General features: G+C 31.6%; 1 protein-coding gene across 2 annotated transcripts; it reads right to left on the bottom strand.

Annotated features, from left to right (window-relative positions):
• Positions 1–482: 482 nt before the first annotated feature.
• On the bottom strand, positions 483–9850 carry LOC129926615 (fibrillin-3-like). Of its 2 annotated transcripts, XM_056031602.1 has the most exons (17): positions 9725–9850; positions 9363–9485; positions 9137–9256; positions 8549–8674; positions 8128–8250; positions 7438–7683; positions 6414–6545; positions 6138–6263; positions 5651–5779; positions 5416–5547; positions 4568–4678; positions 4110–4250; positions 3678–3803; positions 3355–3477; positions 2677–2796; positions 2406–2528; positions 483–499 (listed from the first exon to the last, which is right to left on the bottom strand). In XM_056031602.1, the coding sequence occupies exons 1-15, from the start codon at positions 9828–9830 to the stop codon at positions 2759–2761; spliced, it is 1902 nt and encodes a 633-aa protein (XP_055887577.1). In that variant the 5' UTR covers positions 9831–9850; the 3' UTR covers positions 483–499; positions 2406–2528; positions 2677–2758. The 2 variants fall into 2 exon arrangements, with proteins under 2 accessions (XP_055887577.1, XP_055887578.1); XM_056031603.1 differs by lacking the exons at positions 483–499; positions 2677–2796 and having other exon boundaries at positions 3355–3500.
• Between the last annotated feature and the right edge of the window lie 951 nt (positions 9851–10801).

The following is a 10801-nucleotide window of genomic DNA, read 5'->3' as shown; positions in this document are numbered from 1 at the left end:
ATTGGTATTACTAAGCAAGTAGCTTCCACCATATGAAAGGTAGTTTAATAACTGTAAACTTACTTTTGGGTCACCCTGTATATCAACATCTGTAACAAGTCTTTCTGTAAAGCTTGCTAACCTGCTATTTCTATTATGTTTGGCTTTTATAGTAAAGATTTCAAGATTTGAACACTATATATGTATTTCTACTTAACATTGGTTTAATGTACCGGTATATATATATAATCCTTACCTGTGCAGTCTTGTGTTGCAATTGGTCTGTAATACCCAGTTTGGCATGAACATGAATAACTTCCTGGTGTGTTAACACACTTTTCATTCTTCAGACTATTGCAGCTACTGGTATTTGTACACTCATCTACATCATCATCACATGTTGGACCAGTCCATCCCTTGTTACAGAGACAAGTTCCATTTGTTTTGTCACAAGTTGAATGAAAGCTGTTACAGTTACACTGTTGGCTACAGTCTTTACCATAGAAGTTGTCACTGCAAGCTGTGGAGATACATATGAATCTTGTCACTAGTAATATTAATTGTGACAATTATTTAATCACTATTCTTCTTCTTCAGTCCGATTTCGAAGCTATACTAAAGAGCCAACAAGAAGCTTTTTAACACAAAACATTTAGTATAAACTTAGTAAAATAAAATAGATATGTTCTTGTACATATATTAATTTTTTAAAATAGCTTTTATATAGACCCACATTCATGCTAATATGATGCTCGGAGTATTCATTTTTAGATCAGTGGGGAAGGGGGGATCCGGGAGATGGTTTTCTGTGCTGCCTTTAGGCACTCAGTAAACACAGCTCAACTCGAGTTGGGTATCAAACCTCTAGCTCCTTTGCTATGTAGCTAAGCCAAGCTCTAGCTTACTTAGCCTCTTGTTTAAATATCCCACACTGAAATGTATTTAATCAAAATATAAATCATGTTAGTATTTAAATCTTTAATTCAATAATATACTAAATTCAACAGGATAATCACTATAAGTATGCACAGTGACCAGATTGCAATACTTTTGGTATTGAGACCAAATATAGTATCAGTACAACTCCTATGTTCAGCTCAAATGAAATGTTCATGTCAGGTATAAATATATATAGTTCGTCCATCGTGGTTCTATGATGATCACTTTGTCATCCAGGGGGCTGAGGGCTTTGCACAGGGGTTTTATGCTTCCTCATGTGGCTGGTGTGTCCTATGTGAGCCTGGAATGTTCAGCTGCACACTGGGCAGGTTATTCCAGCTGGAGCTAGAGTCATGGACTTTGCTTTTCTTCTCTGGCATTTTTCTTCTGCCAGCGTGGTTCTCTTTTCCTCAGCAACCTGTGTGCCAGTTTTTACAGCGCGACCCCATGATGCTCTGTCATGTGCCTCTGTCTCCCAGGTGGCTGAGTCTATGCTGAACGCCTTCAGTGAAGCTTTGAGGGTGTCCCTGAAGCACTTTCTTTGACCACCTTGCCAGCGCTTTCCTTTGCTTAGTTGGCCATACAAGAGTCGTTTAGGGATGCAGTGATCTTCCATTCTGCAGACATGTCCTGCCCATCGTATCATTTTCATTTTGTTAGAAAGAGGACCTTTACTTAAAAGAAAAGCTGCAACTCACATATATATATATTACCCATGGGTCTTTATTTGTGTTATCACTGATTTTATCACTGATATAGTGTATTAGAAACAATGAAACAAAATAATAATGTTATAAATGAAGCAAATGCGTGAATGTAATAATGTTATGTTTTGCATATGCGTGACCTTTCGGTAGTGTCTAGTATGTAATAAACACACAATATCATGAATGGCTTTTAAATGTAGACGAATAAGTTGCTGCATTAGGGAACAAATTTTTGTAAAAACTTTTGAAACACAAATTTGAAGGTTAATTTTATTAATGAAATGAATGGACTATATTTTGTATGCTCGTGTTATAGTTAAAAAAAATATTTGCGAAGAGCAGATCTATCATCTTAGAATAAGATCTAGGCTTAGAGAGATTTTCTGTTCCGCGCATGTGTGACCTGTGTCTTGTCTCATGTAAACATGGCTATATGATCTAGATCCATGACATAGTAATACTTTCATAGAGTTGGGCAACTTTTTTTTGAGGGTCTTAAGTTTGTTTTAGAGTTACTTTACATGTTACTTTTCCAGTTAGTATCCAAGGAACATTTATGCCAAGTTTTTATCAAAATTGGTCTAACGGTTTTGATTTCTATTTGGGACATACATATATACATACGCCTTACTTTCTGCTTCATATTATAGATAGGCTATATAAGTAGTTATATTATAATAATTTATTCATTGTTATTAAAATTTTAAGGACGTGACAACTGTCTATAAATATTATTCTAAAATAAAGAAAATACTTTAAGAGACTATATGATACACTTACACTGGCAAATAATTCCATTGGCAGCCAAAGATTTACCAGGAGGGCAGGAACATATAACACTTGTATTGTCAGGTGTTTCACTGCACAGATCACTACAGGAACTAGAGCTGCACAAGTCTACATCTGATACAAATAATACAATTTCTATATAAAGACATCACTAAATATGAAATGAAAAAAAGAAATATATTAGAAACAAAAATAGTAAAACATTATTTAAACCTAAGCCTCAATCATTTTGCAGAAAATATAAAAAAAAAAAAAAAAAAACCTCTACAGGTTCTCAAATCACTGTTTAAAGCTTGTCCTTTAGGACAGAAACAAGTTTCATTGCCATTGACATTAATACACTCTTACTGACAAAGTGAACTGTTGGTGCACACACTGGTCACTGAACAAAAAAAGATTACCATCAGAATGAAACTCAAATTTTAAAATGACCTATCAATAAAGATGAATGGACAAGATATCCATTTTTAAAAATTGAGGTAATTATGATTAAAAACCAAGAAAAAGTTCCCTTTAGAGATCTAATATCATAAAGATTAGAATATGTAGAGCTCATGGATTATTTGTGGTTGACAGTTAATGAAGTGGCCTGATCAGCACAATGATTCTTTTCTTCTCTTTCCCTAACATATCATGCACATCCTTTAGAACTCAAACTCAGTACAGTCTAAAAACCTGATTTAATGTATTTCTAAAGCAAGACTCATATTACAGATAAAAGCAGAGTGTTTTAGCTATTATCCATCGCATTTCCAAATCAATTACAATAATTAATAACATTCTTCATTTTGTAATTGCATATAAATGTTTAAAGGAATCAGTACTATTTCTTTTTTCAACTTCACTGCTACTAAGGAGCCAACATCTCATTCAAAGTCTCAACTATTATCTAATAAAAGCCAGGAAAATCGATTGTTTTTCACAAATAAGATAATCTTACCATCACATGTATATCCATCTCTGTTGAGGACATAGCCAGGTGTGCATGAACACCTGTAGTTGCCCAATGTGTTGATACATACACTTGTACATCTGTCTATTTGTCGAGCACATTCATTGATATCTGAGTACCAAAATACTGAAACACTAGATTAGATGCATGTTATCTTTTAGAGGATCTACTAACATAGATCATTATTAGAAAAAAAAAGTTACATTTTTCAAAACTAAACTAAACTTAACTAGTGAGTGTGCTGAACCACACTTCTTATAAATTACCAATCAAATTAAAACAAAGGCTATAAAACAAAAGGTATTTCCTACCATCACATGTGTTAGTTGATGCATTATAAGCAAATCCTTTATAACAGCCACAGCTGTAGCTACCAACAGAGTTCTGACATGTCTGCTGACAAGTGTTTAACCTTGGATCCAAACATTCATTGACATCTAAAGAGTTCAAGCAACATTTATGACATATCACACATAAAGTTACGGTACACTAAATAAATAAATAAAGGAACAATATGTTAATTAATTAATACAATTTGTTGAATGAACATTTAGGAAAAGTTTTCAAACATTCATAATAAGAGTTAACTACAATTATTTTATTTTTTTTATGAAATGACATTGAACTATCTGTGGTTTCTTACAACTAGATAAAAATTTGTTTTGATAAATTTCTCTTAAATCTTTTTTTTAAGAAACAGTTCTTGTAAGAAAAAGTTCATATCAATTATTTTGTTTACTGACCTTCACACAATGTGCCATTAAGTCTGTAACCAGATTTGCAAACACATGAATCAGGACCTATACGACTCACACAATCCTGTCTGTCATTACACTGTAATTCCCCATTGGTACACTGGTTCACATCCACATCACAGAAAACTCCTAGGGTTGGGAAATAAGATGGAATAATTAGATCTAGTTCTTGGTAGATTTATTTAGTCGCATTTTAAGTGTTTTCTTGTGAGAAAAAAGTATTATTTATATGTTCATTAAATCTGATTTTACATTCATAACAATAAATAAAGGATAATAAAAAATACAATGAATCTTACATCACAATGTCATTGATTTGTTTTACAAGTTTTGGATGTTCCTTCAGATTTGAATATAATTACATCCTAGCCTAAACTCTTACAGAAATAAATAAGAATTTCTATCCAGAGCACAGAGTTAACATAGCATTATAATCTTGTATATACCTATATATCCAGGTCTACAAATACATCCTCTAACATTATCACATCTTAATGCTCCAGTAGAACAAGAACAAGATCTTGAACAATTGACTCCCCAAGTTGTGCTACTACAGTCTGTAAGCAGGAAACATTGGAATCAATGTCTTGAAACATTAAACACAACAAATGTATTTTATTTAAACAAGAAAATATATTTATATTACTTAAAAAAAAAAAACCAAGCTTATATTAAGCATAGGTTTATCAATTAGTTTGGGTCAGTCATGTAATTAAAATCGTAATAGATCTAGACTAACAATAAAAAAGCATTTATAAAAAAAAAAAGGAAAGGAGGGGAAGAGGGAACTCATGGCTTAAGCCAACATGATAACCATTCTGCTAGTGGAGAGCTTATGAACACAAAAAATGTATAGTTATCTATTGTTTCTATAGTCTCGACCTATTTTTCAGGTTTGTGTTCACTCAGACAATGACCTACAAAGTAGACTAATTCAGCTTATAACACCCCTTCAGCCAATTACAATTTATTTCCCTTGTTTGAGATACAAAACAAAAAAATTAATTACCCATAGTTAATTAACTAATCGGTTAATTTTTTAAATTGATTCTTGTGTTGTCAGGTAAAAGAAATAAGCTTGATCCGAGATTGGGTATGGGAGAAATAACTTTTTACCAGAAAGACAGACAGAATGAGTTGATATAAGCTTTGTAAAAAAAATCAATATAACATAACAAGAAATGAAACATTTCTATTTAAAAAATATCACAGATCACCAAAAAAAGCATTTGAAAGCATTTCCATAAGAGTTTTTAACCATTGTTTTATAAATAGTATTTAAGATTTGTTATACTATTGCAGTTGCGTCCATCATTGTCCAAACTTGACCCAGGGGGACATGAACAGCTGTATCCTGGTACTCTGTTAACACATCCAGACTTGAAGCTGCACAAGTTCTTTGTTGATACTTCACATTCATTGATGTCTGTAACCAAATTGTGACAGTGAATGTTAATCTCATTTTAAAACTTCCTATCCTAGAAAAGATTCCAGTTATACACTAATGACATAATTAAGATAAACCTTACCTTCACATGTGTCTTTGCCAACTAGATTGTAACCATCAGCACAAAAACAATATGAAGTGTTCTGTTGAAAGTCTACTGTGCATCCTTGAGAGCAGTTCAGTTTCTCAAAATCACTGCATACATCTTTCACTGGAAGTGTCAAAAAAATTCATTAGCTTTTTATTTGAACATTATAATACTTAAAGTAACTATTAAAAAAATAAAAGAAAAAAATGCAAGGCCAATGACACTAGCTCCAGCTTGAATAACCTGCCCAGTGTGCAGCCGAACATTCTGGGCTCACATAGGTCTCACCAGCCACATGAGGAGGCAAAAAAAAAAAACCAGTGCAAAGCCCTCAGCCCCCCCCCCCCCCCCCAACCTGGATGACAAAAGTGGTCATCATCAAACCACAATGGACGAACTATATAAACAGAGAGAGAGAGAGAGAAAAAGAAAGTTGGAGTAGAGAAAGAGAGAGTCAGGGATAGATATACTTAATAATTACCTAGTAGACATGTTAGCCTATCATCATTTAATCTATACCCGTAGTTACAATCACAGTTGTATTTTCCAGGCACATCAACACAGATTTGTTGACATTGATGGTCCCCATTAGCACATTCATTGATATCTGAGGAGATTGTAACAGAGCAACTTGAGTTTTTTTTTTTGGATTCAATGATTTCTAAAACATTTTATTAGCTCTAGAATTAATGTCTAAATTGATAATGAAGTTTATCAAGAAAATAAATCTGTGTCAATTATTTGATGTGAAACATACTAATGCAGTCCCCTTTATCATTTCTTGCATATCCAGGCTTACAGTTGCAGACATGACTACCAAAGTTATTGACACAATCTTCAATAAGTGGGTTGCAGTTGTTTAGGGCAGGATCAACACATTCATTTATATCTAAAACAAAATAGAATAGAAACAAATATAGCATTTTTAGGCAGTAGTGATAAATGTATACGTTGTTATATTTTTATAGTATTTGAGGAGATGAGACGTTGTTCCAGGAATGAGGAAAGAATTTTCTGTTGGACATAAATTTATAAGTTTCAGATGTTCCATCGGGCATTAAGATTATTATGTCTTAGTCCAAACCTCCTGCAGGATGGCGACAAGCAAATTTCGCACCTATGGCCATCAAAACGACAATCCTAAACACATGCTATATACCAAGGCAGCCATCATCCTGGCTGATTATGTTAAGTGAAAGTAATCTCTTTAGATATACCTAAAGAATAGAGGTTAAAAAATGCTCTATTTTCTTTTGATTAATTTTCTGGATAGTAGTGACATGGGATAATGAGCTCAAGACAAGAATTTTTATGATTTAGGCATGTTATAATTTAAATTTCATGAAAATATTAATATCTATCATAATAATACTTTTATTTTAATTTGGATTTTAAAATATTAACTACATATTGTCTAGATCTACTTCATTTTTAAATTCCATAATCAAAAATTAAATTAAAATTTAGTTTTCTAAACATTAATTTGTTTTAAATAAAAATGGCATGCATTCACTTCTCTATCAAACAAAACATTTTCTGACAACAAACAAAAAAGTAATTGAAGTTTAATTATAACAGGGTAGTGAAATACTAATGAACAAAATGGATAATTTCAGCAAAATGTGAAAAATAATTACAAAGAGAAAGAGTTAAAGGAAGTATCAACAAATCTGTTTAAAGTAATAATTCATACAGCCCTAAATGACTTTAAAAAAAAAGGAAAAAAAAGCTTAAAAGACAACATCATTAGTAATGTAGTATTAGTAGTCAAAAGTACTGACCTTGACAAGTTCCATTTCTAACATATCCAATAGGGCAAACACAGGAATAGCTTCCCAAAGCATTAACACAAACATCACCAATCAAACAGTTGTCTGTCCTTAGTGTACACTCATCAATATCATTGTTGCAGTTGACTCCCTCCCAGCCTATGTCACATACACAGCCTCTGACAGGATCACATGTCCCGTGCCCACTACACTGATAGGATTGATTGCAGTTGACACCATAGAAGGACTTCTCAAAAGCTGAAATGTGTAGACCTTTCTTATTAAGTAAAAAGCTTGACAGAAAAAAAAAAGCAATTTATTATCCTTGGATTTCAATGGAGTTAGCATGTAAATTACTATTCATTAATATTTTGTTTGGTTAAAATCACACAGTTACTTTGAACATTTCCAGAAAACAGTGCTTGCAAACATCATCATAAATGTGTATTTTTATAGCTATTATAAATTTTACATTTTAAACACAGCATTTATCATGGGATGATAGCATTAATAAATGACTTTTATAAGACATTAGAGAACACTTATTGCAAATGTAAATAATTCTTCAAATTGAATTTTAAAAGCTTTTTTTTTTCTTTCCCAATAAAATGAAGAAAAAAAAACAACTTCAGAACAAATGGAAAGAGTGTTTTTATTTTTGCCAATATATTTGACTATTAATGTACTAAAATAAATGCCAACCTGTACAAGAAGTTCTATCTGCTGCTAGTTTAAAACCAGCATAACATGAACAAGTAAATCTGCCATAAGTGTCTGTACAAATTTGACTACAGGGCTTCTTGGCAAGACTGCATTCATCTATATCTGAAGAGGAAGAGAGCTTTTTATTTTGTAATTGCAGTTAAGAATTCCAAATAATTTATTATCAATTTTGCAACATATAATATTGATCTTAAAAATATTCCTAAATTATTTTATGATGCTTACAAAAAGATAATATAAAGAAAAAGATGTATAAACCCTACATAAAACAAATTAAGAAATCAGAAATTACACTTAGTCTAATATATAAGAAAAGATCATATAAGAAATACATTTCTGATTGTTTTGTCATCTAATTTTGTATAATGCAAGAAAACTTATAATTGTATTTTATATTTACTTGTGCATGTTTTGTTATCTCCCTGAAGTGCAAACCCCACTTGACAATCACACCTTGCTGTACCATTGTTAACAAAACATAGCTGGGAACAATTCAGGGCTTGGCACAGCTCTACATTACTTGAATCTGTAAGTTATTTTAGGTTGAGCAATATTAACAAGCAACTACAAGTATTATTCAATAATATATATATATATATATATATATATATATATATTAATTATATATATATATATATATATATATATATATATATATATATATATATATATATATATAATGAATGTTTTTAATATGAAAGAATAAAATTACATTTGCAGTTAAATTTTGTTTTCTCTCTTTATCTTAGAAAGAATGCTTAGAATTATCGTAATAATGAAATGCTGAGCATTTTGTTAGTGGTGTGAAAATATGCACAAACATGTACATGCATGTTATAATATAAGACAAGTTAAGTTTGCCAAGTTTTTGAAGATAACAATAGATGTGAGCAACTCAAAATACAATATATTAGGGCCTTGAAGTTTTCAAAATTAGTACAAATCAATAAGCATCAAAAGAAAAAAAAATATTTTATCTTCAGCTTACTTTTTTCACAAACTCCACTTTGGAGAGTATATCCATTGAAACAATTACAAGAGTAACTTCCAATTGCATTGACACAAGTTTGTGAGCAGTCATCTATGTTCTCTTCACATTCATTGATATCTAGCACAGAAAAAAATCAAACAGCCAAAATATGGGGTCCAAATAGATCTAGTTTACAATTTTACCACTATTAATTCATAGAAATAGAAAACAATACAAATGTTACCATCACAAATGCTTGTGTTGAGTGTATTCAATCTGAAACCAATGTTACAGCTACAAATGTAGGATCCAACAGTGTTTTCACATCCTTGTGGACATGTCAAATTATCTTTACATTCATTGATGTCTAAGAAACAGAATGTCAGAAATAGTAAAAACAATCATCATTTTCTTTCTATGAAAATTTTAAAAGCCCATAAATTTAATTACATGTTAGTTTGATTAATACAAATATTTGTCTTATAAACTTCCAGATTGTCAGAGTAGACCATCCATGTTTTTTTTAAAGATAACTACAAGGTACAAAAATAGTTTATGTTTTAAAAATCATGTAAATGAATTAATTTTATATTTTAAGTTGATCACCGTCAAATTTCATTAGTGTGTTTGAGAGACTTAAAACCTCTCTTCCAAAAGCACTGGACATTTCCTGCAGTTGTGCACAGTGATAATAATAATCTTTATTATCCATAAGGAATTTTGTCTTACAAATTGAGCATTACACACAAAAATTTATAACTATAGAAAACAAAATATACATTTTGTGAAATATTTTTATCAGATAGTTGAAATGTATTTAATGATTTGAATGCAAGGAGTTTTTCTGTCTGTTTGTCTTTGTAATGAGTGTCTCGTGATGGTAAAATGACAAAATCCTGACTCTAGGGTGCTTTTTATTTCTAAAATGTTTTTTCTTTCTTATGAATGTTTTTCACAAACAGATGCCCAAGTGTTGTTTTTTTTTACCATTAATTTTACTAGCAGCATGCACATATATCAACATACAGGTAAAGAACATGTGGCTTCACAGACTTGTCATGTTTTAAGTTGATAACATGTACTATTTAATCATTTAACACACGACATTTAACAAACAAAATTATAACTTAATATTATTGTTTCAAATGTCTAATAAGGGTAACAGATTACATTTTTCTATACAAATGAATACGAGAATCAGGGATTCAACATAATTAATTTCTACTAATGAACTTACAAAAAAAAAAAAAAGTCACGTTGGTGTATCAGCTAACTGACAGTACCAACCCGCCACTCCCTCACTCTCGCGTTCTTCATTTCTAGACTAAATCTAATTGCTTTTAAGAACCAATCAACGTATAGATCTAGACACAATGTGTTCCCCCACCTTTTCTGTTCCTCCCCCCCCCCCCCAACCATGACCTCCGTGACCCAACAGGACGGCTTAGCGTGACATCCGTGACCGCTCGTAAGCTAGTCAAGAGAGGGAAGAAAAAAAAAGGATACGAAATGCGTAAAGCGACGGGTTAAATGCGTATTTGCGTACTGACGGTCATTTTTGGGAGATTTTGCGTAATGAATAAGCATTTTGCGTAACGGTAGGCAGGTCTGCTCACAGCTTAAATAGAATAAAATCTGCTAAATTTTAGAAACAATATAAAAAAATCCCAATCAATAGAGTAA

The sequence above is a fragment of the Biomphalaria glabrata genome, chromosome 6, assembly GCF_947242115.1.
Source record: "Biomphalaria glabrata chromosome 6, xgBioGlab47.1, whole genome shotgun sequence".
Taxonomy (NCBI): Eukaryota; Metazoa; Mollusca; class Gastropoda; family Planorbidae; genus Biomphalaria; species Biomphalaria glabrata.
Note: the sequence above shows the minus strand (reverse complement) of the source record. Positions and strands in the feature narration are given on the sequence as shown.